Source organism: Micromesistius poutassou (genome assembly GCF_964030765.1).
Source record: "Micromesistius poutassou genome assembly, chromosome: 2".
NCBI classification, from domain to species: Eukaryota; Metazoa; Chordata; class Actinopteri; order Gadiformes; family Gadidae; genus Micromesistius; species Micromesistius poutassou.
In genome coordinates this window covers 9,723,566-9,740,952 of record NC_140272.1, presented here as the reverse complement: position 1 = coordinate 9,740,952, position 17,387 = coordinate 9,723,566, and the positions used below count along the sequence as shown (strand labels likewise).

The 17,387-nt window shown below is 45.6% G+C and overlaps 1 protein-coding gene across 1 annotated transcript in view; it reads left to right on the top strand.

Moving 5' to 3' along the window:
* The window catches only part of LOC311338297 (copine-9-like), a gene marked incomplete at its 5' end in the record, with an annotated part of 79,610 nt that overhangs the window by 40,100 nt on the left and 22,123 nt on the right, over positions 1-17,387 (top strand). The window contains 2 exons of the mRNA XM_084463519.1: positions 14,267-14,330; positions 16,204-16,307. Coding sequence (XP_084319645.1) covers positions 14,267-14,330; positions 16,204-16,307 — 168 coding nt within the window. The remainder of the gene's footprint in view (positions 1-14,266; positions 14,331-16,203; positions 16,308-17,387) is intronic.

The window sequence follows — 17,387 nt, the reverse complement described above, 5'->3', positions numbered from 1 at the left end:
AATTTCTGAGGTGAGAGAAAGAGAGGGAGAGAGAGGGTGAGAGAGAGAGAGAAAGCTTCTCAGATGCCCTTGGAATGCCATTATTGGCTCTTATTTGTCATGGAATTAGATTTTGTCCATGTTTGTGTCTGTGTGCGTGTGTATGCACGTGCGTCTGTTAAAAGGAGAAAGGTTGGATGCTTCTTGTGGATCTGCCAGCTCCTTGGTAACAGAGCGATGCATTGTGGTACTGTGAGACAGGCGGTCTGTCCTGGAGGTGAGACAGGCGGTCTTTGTTGTGGAGGTGAGACAGGCGGCCTCTGTCCTGGCGGTGAGACAGGCGGTCTCTGTCCGAGAGGTGAGACAGGCGGCCTCTGTCCTGGAGGTGAGACAGGTGGTTTCTGTCCTAGAGGTGAGACAGGCGGTCTCTGTCCTGAAAGTGAGACAGGCGGTCTGTCCTGGACGTGGCAGCTTTAAAACGAGCCCTTAAAGAAGGATAGCTTTTGAAGTAGAGCGCACAGCAGCCAATGAACGTGGCCCTTACAGCCATAAGTACCTCATATGTCTCTTCTCCATTTATATATTTTTGGTGCCATTGATGAGTTTCTATGGCAACAGAATAGATGTGGTAGCTTCAGCTGAGCAACCGTCTCCTCATTCGCTGTGTTGATCAAACCAGTCGAGCCAGATCTATTTTCAGAGCGCCGCTCGGTAGGGGAGCACAGCGCAGAGAGCCTGGGTTGCAGGGGAAGCCCTCCACCTAACCCCCCAGCATGACCCAGCACCACCCTCCACCCCCCAGCACCCCCCAGCACCACCCTCCACCCCCCAGCACCACCCTCCACCCCCCAGCACCACCCTCCACCCCCCAGCACCATCCTCCACCCCCCAGCACCCCATAGCAGCACCCTCCACCCCCCAGCACCCCCCAGCACCACCCTCCACCCCCCAGCACCCCCTAGCAGCACCCCCCAGCACCACCCTCCACCCCCCAGCACCCCCCAGCATGACCCAGCACCACCCTCCACCCCCCAGCACCCCCCAGCACCACCCTCCACCCCCCAGCACCCCCCAGCATGACCCAGCACCACCCTCCACCCCCCAGCACCCCTCAGCACCACCCTCCACCCCCCAGCACCCCCCAGCATGACCCAGCACCACCCTCCACCCCCCAGCACCACCCAGCACCACCCTCCACCCCCCAGCATGACCCAGCACCACCCTCCACCCCCCAGCACCACCCAGCACCACCCAGTACCCCCCAGCACCACCCAGCATCACCCAGCACCCCCCAGCACCCCCCAGCACCACCCTCCACCCCCCAGTACCTCCCGGACCAGGCCCCCCACGCCCCCAGCAGGGGGAAGGCGGTTCCTCTAACGCTCTGCAAGGTTCCACTCTCCATCAAGTCACCTCAGAGTGAGACGTGGATGCAGTATATATGTTTAAACATACATATATATATGTATGTATATATATATAAATATAAATATGCAGTATATATATATAAAGCCAGATCTACTGTTGACCGTAACAGAAAAACTGCTGTAAATTCATATGGAACTATTCCCATTGCCTCCCTGGCTTCGCAGAGGCGAGCACAAATTCAAATAGTTTTGAATACGGTGAGGATTGAGAGGTTATTTCACACACACACACACACACATCACACAATGGCATTGAGATGCACAGACGCACAGACGCACACACACACACACACACACACACACACACACACACACACACACACACACACACACACACAGGCTGGCACAGTTGCAGCAGCGGATTGCATTATTCTCTTTCTTAGCATAATGAGGGTGTGCCTTTCTGATGTAAAAGCTCTTGTTATTGGCGGCCTGATGAAATATTAAAGCACCATATGTAGCGGGCTCTTGATGTGTCTCTCTGGATGCTCCAGCACGCTCCCCCTCTTTGATCAACACACTGATACTCTTTCTGTTGGGGAGGTATGGCGGGTCCTTGTCTCAGCGCCAGCCCTGAGGTACTTGTTGTCTCCACCTCAGATCCTGGGATGGGGGCCAGGGGCGGACCAGGTCATTGGAGGGAATTGTTTTAAAAATCCTACTAAAACATCTGAGAGTTTGTGGCTCCTTTTCAACACTTATTGTCTGGTGATTCTCAAAATTCCATTTGTTTTTGTGTGTTTCTACACGTGTGTGTGTGTGTGTGTGTGTGTGTGTGTGTGTGTGTGTGTTGGGGGGGGCGGGGTTATAGTGTGTACAAGACATGTGTGTTGGGGTAACCTCTCATTAGGCTGTGACCGTTTCCCCCCCAGATGGAAGACCCTTCAGAGAGTCCTTCAAACAGAGTGTGTGAGCGCATAGTGAGGTGGCCTGTGAATCGTGTCCGCTGTCAGGGAGAGCTTGGCCCTTCTCTTCTGTAATTGTTCTCTCTGTGATCTCCTCACTCTGTCCTGCAAATATCAACAGCTGTCTTTAAGACCTCTAAAGAGTTCCTAAAGGTTAGAAGTTACTGGTATAGAACGGGGCTGTACGTAACGTGCGTTATGTAACCGTACATCCAGTGAAAGAAGGATCTTTTCCTTTTCCGCCAGGCTGCTGTGGTTTGAGTGCCCACCAAAGGTTGGCTCCCCGCTGCTTCCTGTTTATTTCCATGCATCCATAATTTACTATTCTCCCGAGAGGAGCGGAGAGACACAAACACATTCAACCTGAGGCCAGCACACATCCAGAGAGGAAGGGAGCTGTCGCTGTGCTTGATGGACTCACATTATTCAGTCATATTAGCTGTGTGGGTGTGTGTGTGTATGTCTGTGTGTGTGTGTGTGTGTGTGTATATGTGTGTGTGTGTGTGTGTGTGTGCGCTAATAAGCCTGCAGAAGGAGACATTGAGTTGACCTACATGCACCTCCACCTGTTTACAAAAGCCCCCCCCCCACACACACACACACACACACACACATTTTCCATAAGATAAATGCTTTTTGCAGTACTAGTTTTCCTTTTCACTTACAAATCTTACGTATCCAGATATATCATACTGCATAATTTGTCTATCAATTTGCACATCAAACGCAGACAGAAAGATAGGTGGTATTTTTACAACGTTGCCATTAAGAATGTCTGAAGTGAGATTGCAAAATGTCAATATAAACTGAATAAAAATGAATAAAAAATTAAATGAATTTAGAATTAATTTTATCTATTATACTAATGTTGTTAATTAGTATTATATCAATAATGTGATTTATTCATGAATGAAAACCAAATAAATCAATGATAAAATATATCAGTAGATAATGCCAAAGCAGGGCTAGCGTTATGACTATCAGAGCAAATCCCTTCATTAATGCTTCCTACCACAACAACAAGCACGCAACAACCAATCTGCTTTGGCCTTCGTTACACAGCCCAGTCCCCCTCAAAGCTCCAGCTTCTGGCCTTCCTGACCACAGACAGCTGCAGCATGGCGGCCCACCTGTGTGCTGCCTGCCCTTCACCTGTCCCTGTCAACACACACACACACACACACACACACACACACACACACACACACACACACACACACACACACACACACACACATAAACCCAAACACCATAACACACACACACACACACACACACACACACACACACACACACACATACATAAACCCCAACACCATAACACACACACACACACACACACACACACCGATAGCTTTAGAACAAAAGTTCTGTAAAAATGTAATAGGACGAGAATTATTTGTAGTAGGGAAAATATAACAATATAAAGAATGATCTGTCTCCATATATTTAGTGTTGTAGCAATGTATTATCTTAAAACTGATTTTGGCGAGCTGAAGTATTGTAGGTTAAGAGGTCTAAAGAGGTCTTACTGAACATTTTTCTCCATCTCTCTATCTTCCTCTTTCTCTTTCTCTTTCTCTAGATCTCTCTCTCTCTCTCTCTCTCTCTCTCTCTCGCTCATAGTTCCTGTCTAATTGGCACACAGACCCAATGCTTACATCACTAGATGTAGTTTGCCACTGTTCAAGACTGACGGCCACATAGAAAGTGTTGGTGGAAACACTCCAAATCCTTTCTAAAATATGTCCCTTGCATCCGTTATCCCTGACCAAGTTACAGTAAGATGTTCCAACTTCCAACTTCCAGCAACAGTGGATGAAAACGAGGAAACAAAAGTAAACCAAATGAATAGTCTTAGTGAAAAGTCCCTGGACCCCCCTGTTCGCTGAATCTTGTTATTGTAGGGCTCCTGCTGCAGCAGACACCATAGAACTGTCCCTAACTAACTTCCAGACTGCAGTTTGTTATTAGTTTCCAAATATGTTGAGCCTCGTAGCCAAACTCCATATCCTGTGGCATGGCACCAGAAAAACAAGGTCAGGATTCCTCTGGAGACCTCTGCTTCTCCTCTGCATCTGCTCTTCATCTCCTCTTCATCACCTCTTCATCTCCTCTTCATCTCCTCTTCCCTTGCTTTTCATCTCCTCTTCATCTGCTCTTCATCTCCTCTTTATCTGCTCTTCATCTGCTCTTCATTTCCTCTTCATCTGCTCTTCATCTGCTCTTCATCTCCTCTTCATTTCCTCTTCATCTGCTCTCAGTCTAAACCCTATTTATTCATATGCTCCAACCTCATCTATTCAGCTGCGGCGACACGCGGTCACTATAGACGACAATTAATAAGCCTCCTCATTTTCTGGCATCAAATGACGCAAACTTGTGGCTCCTTTAAAAGTATTTAGTTGATTTATCTGACACCTTTCTTCCATGGCTCCAGGAGACGCTGCAGGCTCTTTCTGAGTGTTTTCCGACACTAATGAACATGGATGAATGCGTCTTCACACCGCATTTCCATTTTTAGATTTTTCTTCTTTTGGTTTCTTTTTCTTTCTTTTCTTTTTTCTAAAGCACCCACTTGACGCCTTGATGCTTGTTGTTGTTCTCTGTATTATTAAGAGAGGCTTCTCAAGCCCTGGCCTAGATTGGCTGCTGCTTGGTACTGCCGTGGAGTCTGGACTCTGCTTGTCTACGGAACACTTCCTGCACCCGTGCCTGCAGGGAAGTCATCCACGCTCTTCAGATGAGATCTATGATGCATGGAGTAATTGATGATTGATCCTCCATGGGATTCCAACAGCACATCCACAAGTAGTTGAGTGGAAATTGTTTAGTGGTTGTGGCCTTTAGTTAGAGAGTGTTTTGTGAAGGTCTCACTATTTCACCGGTGTCTGCTTTGAATGAATGGCGCAGGTATTTAACACAGCCAACCTTCCGCTCAGTGGTCGTGTCGCATCACACTCCAAAACTCTTAGATAATCATCATACATATCAGTGACAAGACAACGACCCATAAAGCTCTGGCCTTAATTAAAAGTTATCCTCTCATCTCCTATTACATCTTCCATCACATTTCACAAGAGAGAGAGTGTGAAGCTAACAAGTAAGAAACATACATTATGAATTGACCTCCTTTCCTCTGAAAGGCCAAGATACATGCTTTATCTCATTAACTACAAGCTCAGCCAGATAAGGAAATCCCAATCCCCCCCCTCTCTCTCTCTCTCTCTCTCTCTCTCTCTCTCTCTCTCTCTTTCTCTCTCTCTCTCTCTCTCTCTCTCTCTCCATTTCTTCATTTCATGTGTGTGAGGTCTGGCCGTGGCAGATCTCATGGATCGACTTGCAATGTCTTGGACCAGTGAAGCCGCTGACAACGGCTCCAGAATGGTGATCCATTTTTGGCTGGTCCTCTGAGACCAGCCATGTCAGTGACAGAGATGTCATCGTAAACTCCCATTGCAACCATCTTCTATTTCAGGCCATAATAATCCCCATGACCCAAAGCGGCTATAACCAGATAGAATGTGTGATGTTATCCCCACCGACCAGAAGCTCCAAGTGTAACTAGAGCAGAGATTTACCATTTACCCAAACAGCAGGACCATGGCTTCTAAGGTGGCCGTTCCCTCAGTGTTGCTGTGGCTGGTCGGGCAGCACACTCTGCTCCTAGACCTTAAACATAGGAGGTACACGCCGTGCCACTCATCACCATGGGAACCCTGCCCCCTGGGGGCCGTGATTACGTAATCTACGGTTTTCACCGTAGATGTACGGTTCGCCCAGTTCACGCATGCGACTATAAATTTGGTTTTAATGTAACTTTTGCAAAGCATTTATTGTTGACGGAATTCTGTAAAACCTGTGGTTAGAAAATTGTGTTTCTCATGCTCCCACAGCTACACCCAATCTCCCCCCCCTCCCCCCCTCCCCCCAGCCTCTAGTGGGCCCCCTCTGAGGCTGGAGGTCTCTGGAGAGCAGCCTGTGATCAGAGGGCTGCTGGGTAATTGAATGCGTTGCTCCAGTCCACTCGTCGCCCTGTCAACCCAGTCCCTGGCTGGTGTGAAAGCGAGAGGCCGAGAAGGGGAGGGAATGATAGGGGAGAGGGAGGGAGACACAGAAAGATGCCACTTAGAACCAGGAAAAGCCTGTCTTGATTGTGTCCTGGCCTAGATGTACACAATGTCACATGCGCCGTTGTGATAGGAACACACATGCACATGCCTTAATTCTTTTTGTTTACATATATGAATACAGATGAGCTATGCACATGCACAAATGTGTTTGTGGTTCTCCGGCCCTACACGTCCCCAGTTCTGTGAAGGTAGAATCAGAAGACCTTATTGTCAGGTTTGGAGCCGGTTGAATCCCAAAAACTAAAATAAAAGGACAGAGTTAGAGTTAAAGGACCATGGTGCTCTTTGTGATTAAAGTCTTGTAGCTGTCTGTCCTGGCTTCACCAAAACCTCTGTTACGAATATCATTTGTCAGAATGACCATTTTCTTCAACTCTTTTGCTTGTTATGCTACCATTGTGTCTGTTCATTGTTGCACTGAATGCACTCCTTCCCTACCCTGGAAATCCAGTGTTCTCGCAAGAGCACAATTTGAATTTGCTCAGTCACTCTGGGAATGAGCAATATACTCACTCCCCGATTCCCCTGGCCCAGAACATTAACCAATCACATCGGTGTATCTGATATAGGCGGGCCAAAAGCGTTGCTGTTTTACCGACCGGATACGGCAAGAGTCTTATCTGGTCTTATTGGTTTGCTCCGCTGGTCTGGATACGTCACCCCTTGTATTCTTGATTCTGATTGGTCGTAGTGTTATCAAATTGCGTGCAGTGATATTTTCAAAAGCATGCTTGGTGCCGCCACTCGAGTTGGGCCATTTTCATTACTCGTTGCCAGACCCTACAGCTTTCTAGATGTGGGTCTGGATTTCCAGGCTACTCCTTACCATTCGTTCCTCAATAATTAAGGGTACTTTCGGTTTCTCTTTGGGGGGTTTAGATCAGGAGGGGGTCTGGCTGGGGAAGCCCTATAGACACAGCTATGGTTTTAAAGGATCATAATTGTTTCCAAATAAAACAATGACACGCCCTTATCATGCCAGAGTGGCGTACGCTAGAGGCTGGGAATCTAGCCAGGTGTGTCTGAGGAGATCCAGACCTGAGCACATCCACAGCAGCTTCAGCTGGAACAGATCCATTTCAAGGTATCCCATTTCAAGGATGTTTTTTTTCCAGACAGAACCAGGCTCTTTAAATTGGACCTGAATTGAACAAGCTCACTTCAGAAAGGTTTCCCGAAACTATAGCCTGCAATATGAAATCATTACCTGGAGCACCTGTCAAGAAAAGCCAATAGAACCTGTTTGATTTTGGCCCTGGAGCCCAGAGCACACACAGAGAGAGGATCCTGCCTCATGTTGGCAGTGGGACAGAAATACAATACGTTCTAATGGAGGCACACACACAAAGCAGGAGGTAGCGGGCTGTACGCTTCATAAAGGACTCAAGGCTTCAAACATTCAAACATCCCTATCTAACGTGTGTCCCACGGGCCGTGTGCTTGGAGTTCAACAGCCTCACAGTGAACTGAGAAGTTTTGGTACAGTTTAGAAATGGGCCCATTTTATTCATTATTCATAAAATGGGCACATTTTATTCATGCATTGGTTGTTCACATAACGTGAACATAGTGTGAGCTTTAGTAATATTAAAGTAATATTGCTTACACAATATTTGTACCTGCTTTATTCAAAATGTCACCTCATGTGATTTATTGTTATCACCCATTGACCAAACACAACACCGGTCAGATTCCACCAAACATGGCTGCTGTTTGAGATGTGGGCAGTTGGCGGGGGATAGGATCCCTATTGGACTCTTTGAGGGCAGGACTTGAATGCCTGCCTGACAGTAGTCTTCAGTGAAATCCTTGATAACGTTTTAATTAAATAAAGCTGTCAAACAGAACCTCGCAAATACTTAATATGGAGATAACCTAGCCCCTGAGATCCTAAGCAAATGGGAAAAACATGATTGCCTTTGTTGTCTGAGAATGAAATCCCATTTCTTCATGTTGATTAATGCCGCTTTTCCACCGACAGTACCAACTCAACTCGCCACGACTTCAATGTGGGCGGGTCGTAGAAAAGAACCTCTCCAACATGGGCGGGTTGTCATTAGGTTTTAATCCCGGGAGACGGGATTCCTGGGAAATCTGAATCTGATCAAGACTATTTCCTGATTCCCGGGAAAGCTTATGATGGGAAATAAAATAAAATAAAAAGCGCAATGACTGCGCGGCTATTGTTGTCATACGGTAACGTTGATCGAGGCGAAACTCAAGCCCTGGGAAAGGAACGACTCAAAAACGAAACAGAGAAACACTGATCCGTGTCCCCCTCGGGAGCGGGTCCGTGGACTCCAGCCACCCCGGACACACACAACCATGCCGGACACACACAACCACGTGCAGTCTAACTCTAGCCCCGAGAAAGGAACGACACACGGCAAAACGCCGATCCGTGTCCGCCTCGGGAGCGGGTCCTTGGACTCCAGCCATGCCGGACACAACTTAACTTTGAGTGATTATTCCCGTTTGCAGCCGCTGGCCAATCAGTGGCCAGCAGCTTGTTTACGTCACACAAAAGTACCTACTCCGCTCGCTTGGAACCTCAACGGAGGTGGTACTAAAAAAAAAAAACGGGTACTTTTTTTGCCAATGGAAACGCAAAAAAAGGCGGGCCAAGTCGAGGCGAGTCGAGGCGAGTCGAGCTGGTACTGTCGGTGGAAAAGAGGCATTAGTGCGGTGGAAGGTGACTCTGCAGCCACTAACCAGGGACCCCTAGAGGCCGCTGGAGAACACCTGTTTCACAACAGGTGTTCATGGCTACGGCTTCTTTGACTCTGATCAAACAGTCAGTCAGTGTCAGTGGGGCAGGGGACCCAATGTGACTATTGCATTCTGGAGTGCAACAACTGGCTGAATGAAGCCTTCTGAACTCACCCTCCCTAGTCCCTATAGTGCTCGTAAGTCACGCCTCTTCCGCTAGACCCCCATCGGACCTCTAGGCTAGGAAAATTAGAATGGGAGTCAATGTAAAGTAATTTTTTTTTTTCTGGGCCCAGTCGTTAAATGCCTTGCATTACACATATGTTTTGTGTGTGTCTAAATAATATTTTTTTATGTTAAGAGTTTGACAGTATATTGTATGATTCTTGTATGAACGGCTGTGGAAAAGACGTAACGAGAAAGGCTACATGTCGCCTATGTGACGTCACCTCATAACACATTCCCTCTCACAAGCTCTATGGCTGAACCAAAGGAAAGAGTCTCAGCTTCCATGAGCTCAGGACCCTTTACTGTCTTTTACCCAAAACAAAAGATCCATCCTGATAGTGGATCACATGATCATGCTCCATCCTAATAAGGGATCACATGATCATGTTCCATCCTGATAAGGGATCACATGATCATGCTCCATCCTGATAAGGGATCACATGATCATGCTGCCTGCGGCTCTTTTTATGCAATCTTTCTTTTGGGAATTCACAAATAATAAATAATGAACCTTAAAGGCATGTAAATGCATTTGTGTATCATATTTACATTATTCAGTGTGTGGACTCCCACTGGAGAGTACACCTCCCATTACATCTCCCAGTAGGGGGTACTTTGTTATTATGCGGCAATGTCCTTGACACATTGAGTGCAGGGGAACACCAAACAACAAATGCATGAATACATAGTATTCACCCCACACACACAGCAACATGAATAAATACAGCACCCTAGCACACATAGCAACATGAATAAATATTTAGTATTCACCCTCACACACAGCGACATGAATAAATACATAGTATTCACCCTAACATACACAGCAACACCATGAGCATTATGTTTGTGACGGATGTGTGTGGAGGTGTACACACACAGAGCCACCACACACACACAAACATTGCTCATGGGTATGGGTGGGAGTTGGACCTCCACAGAACGGCCACTTGTTCTGAACAGCTTGGTTGTGGAACAGCTTTCAGGCGCTGCAAGCCCAAACTTTTGACCTGTTAGCGCTGAGGGGGGCCGAGCTACCACGCTGGGGAGGGGGCACGAAAGAGGAAGTGAAGAGCTGAAAGAATCAATAAGTTTGTGTGTGTGTGTGTGTGTGTGTGTGTGTGTATGTGTGTGACCAATTGGAGTGAATTGTGTATTGTGTGATCACATATATGACAAATTATGACCCAGAAGAAAAACATGTTTATGTCATCAACTGCTTTGCACTAGCTAATTTAGCGTGTGTCTGTGTTTTTAAGTGTGTTGGTGCGTGTGTGTGTGTGTGTGTGTGTTTGTTTGTGTGTGTGTATGTGTGTGTGTGTTGTGTAACATGTAATGTGTGTGTGGGAGAAAGAACCCTCAACAAATGCTTGTGTGGGAGAACTAAATGAGTGTGTAGGAAACCTCCCGCTGAAGTACTAGACAAACACACACATTTAATCTCAGCTGTTTACTTCATCCTCCTGCTCCTGATGCCTCCCCCCCAAACATTCTGTGTAGGGAGGATAGGACGCAGTTTAACCTAAGTATATATATACTGTATATATATATATATATATATATATATATATATATATATATAGTCTGGGGCCCCCTGCTTGAGCTGCTGCCCCCGCGACCCGACCCAGGATAAGCGGATGTAAATGAGGATGAGGAGGATGAGAATATATATATATATATATATATATATATATATATATATATATATAAAGATATTTTCAAGGGTATATTTACAGGGCCCTATTTGATTTCTTGGCAGCATTTTGATTTCCAAGCAGGCTTAGCATCAGGACAGATTGCTTTTGCCGTAGCATTAAATATTGAGAGGCAGCCATATTGTTATGAATGACACCTCTACCTCCAAGCTGATGGCGCTGTCCCTGTCCACCTGAAGTAGGTGCGGTCCTGCTCCTCGTATGTACATCTGCCTTCACAATAGCTCTGCTGCTGTGCTCCTGCATGTGCAGCTCTAGAAAATGTAAAGATGGCAAGCGGGAATCTTTGTAGTGGGTTACAAGAACAACAATGGTTGATATTGCTTTGCTCTAAAAAAGAAAAGGGTTAGAAAGCACGAGAACATTATTTTCCAACTTGTTCAAGAACGGAAAAGGTTTGTCAGAAGCAAGCGTGTAACAGGACAGCTTTCTTTTGGCACACTCTGCAGTTCACTCAGTGGCAGTTAAAGAAGTGTTTTCACGAAGCACCCCATGCTACTAGCAGACGGACCTCAGGCTAGCATCTTCCAGGCACTAGTGCTGTATGCTACCAAGCGTGGAGCCGCCATCAAAGATGAAAAGTGCTTGGATTATTATTGTCTTCTTCTTCCCACTAACTCTGATACTGTCCTTGCCTGAACCACTTTTATTCCTGCCCACGGACTTCCGAGAGGTTGAAAAAAAGGGCTGCTATCCCCACACAACATTTCATTGAACCTGCCTGTGTGAAAAGGATATGTTTGGAATACAACCAATTAATTCATCATGAAAGAAGGGACATTTGAAGGTCCAAATCACTGATGTGCTCCCATTGAGAAGCACTATTGAGCCAGTTGTAAGCATGTGTTGGAAAGGTGAAGATTGATAGGAAAGTTGCATGGAAATTAAAAACTACGACTAAACACATTTAAAGTATTTTCTTGGACTCGGAAACTGAAACAGAAATTTTGAGGTTCTCCCATTTCCTTATTATATTTGACTACACATTCCTTTGGAACAAAAGTTCTCACAGATCAACTGCCTGTTGTGAGATATATTTGCAGTATACGTGTCATATGTCTTAGAGCCACGAGGATATCTCATTGAGTTTAACATTGAATCTCGCTTGGATGAAATGACAGGTGTTGGTGTGTGTGAGTCCAGTTTTCTATTTCATATCTTTCATATTTTATTTTAGACAAGACATGCCCAACCAAACAGAAGTGGGTTTGTTGTACAGAGGTCTTCCTCAACTTCAAAGGCTGCCTGTGTGTGAACCTGGTGCTCTTATGACTAAGGTGTGTTCCAAAGGTTTGATACTCAATCTCTGCACTCATCCACTCTCAGCAGAACAATCAAAGGATCCTGGACTATTCATACATTGTACTATATATCGCTCTCTTTCCTTCTTTGACCTTCACTGCAGAGTTGAAGAAGATGTCTATGGTTACCTCTAACCTTTACCTCCTGCCTCGGTGGGACTTGAGACCAACATGTCCCTTTGGCCACTCCTCCGGGGCCCCTCGGGCTCTCATGAGCCCCTGCTTCAACGCAGAGTTAGAGACTAATTAACATGCAGCAGTCTCGCCTCTCCGCCTTGTTGGGGGCTTTGTCCTCCCCGGCCTGCCCTTAATCAGGGATCTGTCTCCACTGATCTGAGCCTTAACTGTTACATTACACCTACCTCTGCACATGCTCGCTGGTCTGCCCCCCAGGGTGCACTCTGGGCGGCTGCATCCTCTGTGCTGCTGGCCTGCAGAAGGAACATGTTGGTTAATATTGTACAAAGCACCCGGCTGCACCTATGGCGATGTTGTGTGACCTTTTCCAATGTCATTGCTTTCCAATAGCTCTAAGCCATTGAAAAACCGAAGATGTTGCATGTGTGCATGCATAGTGGTGCAGATGATATGGTTTTGTTTATCATCCTGTGGTCCCCTAAGGCAGGACTGTGTAGTCGGTGTGATGCAGTGTTTGATAAGGGCCTACAGTTCATGCGTTGGCAGGGCTGGTCGCGGGTTCTTGTAGCGATGCTGTAGATGCACGTTCATGCACTTTTCTCGCTGGGCTTCTCAATGTCGAGATTTGCAACACATGTCAAATTGCAGTAATGAAACACTGATGTCATAACTCTGAAGAACCTCCCCAAGCCGGAAAATAGGAACAGAAACCAAACTGAAAAGCCATCATTTCACACCACATGCTTCAATCAGGATCCAGTTCCACACAGAGACGAGACAGGCATAGGATTAGCAACTGGATGAAGGATTCAATATCCCCCTTGAGAGCAATTAGCATGTGGGAAATTGAATTGTGAACAGCCACTGGGATGATTGAAGATGGGTGACGTGTGTTCATAAGTTCAACCAATGACAAGCCCTTTCCCCCTTGCAATCCATCTCTTCTCTTTCTTAATCACATCCGCTGAGGGGGTTTCCCAGGATGAGCAGCCATGTCGCCTGGGGGCAGGAGGAGAATGTAATGATGGAGTAATGAGTTGTAATGGGAAAGAAACACCATACGTATCTGTACATACGTACATACGTACATACGTACATACGTACATACGTACGCTATGCAGGTGTTTGCATCTATTTGGTTCTGTGGTCCATGTTTGCAGTTTGATCTCATGATATGTCTAATGTTTCTTTCGAAATTGCAAAGGTGAGCTCCCACAATTAGCCCATCTGGGGTGCTTGTAGAACAATGTACGGGTCTTAAACACAACAATACAGATTGATTCACGCTGACCAACGATGCTATGGACAACGTGCACAAGCTAGAAGTCTTGCATGGATCAAGGCCCTGATGGATTGATAGAAACGTTAATGAGCGTGCAATATGTTGAGCATTGTATTTGAACTAATATGTTATATTGAGCATTTATGGATCATGGTCAATGCTAGTTTGTTTCTACATATGCATCAAACATATCCCCTTTCACCAAATCTTTGTTTTTCATGACACATTTGCGTGGTAATAAATCAGATGTATCAGGTTGAAACAGCAGTACATCAGTTCAAGATGTACTGTCATCTGTTTCCCCCACCGCTCCTTTCACTGATTTCATTTGATTACGCTGTGTTTGTCAAATCGCTTTTATGCAATAATTACAATTGTGGTGAACACATCTTAACTCTACACTCCATTGCTTCCCTCGCTCTGTTTTCCACTCTCTACTCTCTTTCTCTCAGTGGGATTCCAGGGAAGAAATGTGGATGTATTGTCTTTTCTGCTGAGGAGCTCAGTAACTGCAGGGTGAGTACATCAGTATAAAGTATGCTGTGGTATAATACATGAGTACATAGGACACTGTTTAGTACAGAACATGAGTACACAGGACACTGTTTAGTACAGAATATGATCAACCCAGGACACTGTTTGGTACAGTATATGAGTACACAGGACACTGTTTAGTACAGTATATGATCAACCCAGGACACTGTTTGGTACAGTATATGAGTACACAGAACACTGTTTAGTACAGTATATGATCAACACAGGACAATGTTTAGTACAGTACATGATCGACACACTGTTTAGTACAGTATATGAGTACACAGTACACTGTTTAGTACAGTATATGATCAACACAGGACATTGTTTAGTACAGTATATGAGTACACAGTACACTGTTTAGTACAGTATATGACCAACACAGGACACTGTTTAGTACAGTATATGATTAACACAGGACACTGTTTAGTACAGTATATGATCAACACAGGACACTGTTTAGTACAGTATATGATCAACACAGGACACTGTTTAGTACAGTAAATGATCAACACAGGACGCTGTTTAGTACAGTACATGATCAACACACACAGGAAGAAGATGCCTTGATGGGTCAGAAACTAACCAGGAGCTGTCTCAAATGAAATGGGTTCATACAGAGACCGGTGCAGACAACCTAGAATAGGTTGAACGAATATTCTAACTGCACATTTACTATTTTCAAATTAAACTTAGACAAACAGTTCTTAAATGGTCCTTAAAGCACCTTTAGTGAAACCAGAGTGGCCAGTCTGACTGTAGCAGGGTCCGTCTGGGCGTGTGTGCTGACTAGGCCTGGAATGTTAAACCACTATTTTCCCAAAATTGTATGCCTTATCAACATCACTGACAACCATTCAACCTTTCTATGATTCAAGTATTGTGTATCTTCTCCTATGTTGTCAGGTGGTACACGTGAATAATGTCTGAACCATGAATTATTCATGCAGTCTTTTTTTAGTCTTGTTTCCTCGCCTAGGAAGTAATTCATTTGACACGGCAATCATACAGATCAACATGAACCTTAATGCCATGCAAAAACATATATCATGTTCATCATCTAACCACACACACACACACACACACACACACACACACACACACACACACACACACACACACACACACACACACACACACACACACACACACACACACACACACACACACACACACACACACACACACACACACACACACACACACACACACACACACTTCAAAGCTGCCTGACAGTCATTTGAATAATCCGTGTGCCCCCAGCTGTAATTGATCTGTGGGATCAGGGAAATGCTGGAAGGGACCTTCACACGACACGCGTGTGGTTGTGTGAGCAGTATGGAGGGAGATTCAAACACAAAAGCAATTCTAGAAGCGTTCTAAAATGCCCTGTATCTTCAGTTAATCCTGGAGATATTTTTTCTTATTTTTTTAATTCAAACCGCTGAAGGCAGATTAGAGGTTTGTAGAGAGTGAGAGAGCAGAATGAGCAGAAGATAACAGATCTTAAACTAAACAACCAGAAGCAGTGCCCTCCCTCTATGCCCCCTTCACTCTCTACGTTTCTCTGTCATTGAAAAGTGTTGCAGTTCACGCACCTGTGATTGACCGGCAAGTTCCCCGAGCCAATTACGGAAGAGATGCACTAATTGGTCAGAAAAGAGTTAGAGCAGTCTAAAATCAAAATCGACTCGTACAGAAGCAGGCACAGTCAACCGAGTGTGTTTAACTCACTAATGGCCGACTCCAATAAATAGCAGTCAAATAAAGGCCATAAGTGTTACGTTCAGCCCCTTAAAGCAATGTCAAGACAATGCATGGTTAGATCCCCTGACTGCTGGTCTTGTTGCTCCAGGACATCGCCACCATGCAGCTCTGTGCCAACAAGCTGGACAAGAAGGACTTCTTCGGCAAGTCGGACCCCTTCCTGGTGTTCTACCGCAGCAACGAGGACGGGACGTGAGTGTGTGTGTGTGTGTGTGTGTGTGTGTGTGTGTGTGTGTGTGTGTGTGTGTGTGTGTGTGTGTGTGTGTGTGTGTGTGTGTGTGTGTGTGTGTGTGTGTGTGTGTGCCCGCCCCTGTCATGAACACAAAGAGTGTCATCATGAAGATAGTATTAAAGAAAGAACTGAGAAAATCAATATATGTTATATTAAAAGAATCAGGTGGACATGAGGTCGATCATGCCTATGCTCACTATGGTCTGGGGTAGCTGGTTGGAGAAATTATCTGATACCACAGATATGTTTTGTATTTTATTTTTGAAGAGAATAACAACCTCATCCCAATATGATATCTCACTCACAGCATCTTTAATGCCAACACTGCAAACACAGACGATTAGCAATAATATTGAATTGTTGCCCAGCATAACCATATGTATGTGTGTGTGTGACGGAAAGACACAGTATCTGCTCCTCTTCACAAGGACCATCTGTCGAGGCCCTCGGCCAAAGCAAACGTGTGCCGGGAGCCGCTGTCCCCTCAAGCACATTCCTCCGCAGCTTTGGCTCAATTCACACACTGGTGTTCATCCGTAATTAGGGCATAGATTAGTGGATCTTACCGCATGTCCTAGATTGCATAAGAGCGTGTGTTCGGTCCATATCTGTGTGTGTTTGGTTCGTGTCTGTGGTGTGTTTGGTCTGTATCTGTGGTGTGTTTGGACTGTGGTTTGTATCTGTGGTGTGTTTGGTCTGTTGTGTGTTTGGACTGTGGTTTTTGGTCTGTATCTGTGGTGTGTTTGGACTGTGGTGTGTTTGGTCTGTATCTGTGGTGTGTTTGGTCTGTATCTGTGGTGTGTTTGGTTCGTATAGCCTGTGGCTCTTCTTGCCTCAGCCAGGGTTTGGCTCCAGTAAACAAGGCCTTTTTAAGGGTATATTTTTTTGCTGTAATGCCTTCAAATGTCACTTTCACTTCCGTTCAGTGACTGAAAGCCAGCGCTCTGAATCTCACGTGTCAGATACAAAGTGTATACACAAAGGTTTAGTGGCTCTTAATCTAGGGGATTTACAGTAAGTAGCAAGAAGACAAGGATCAA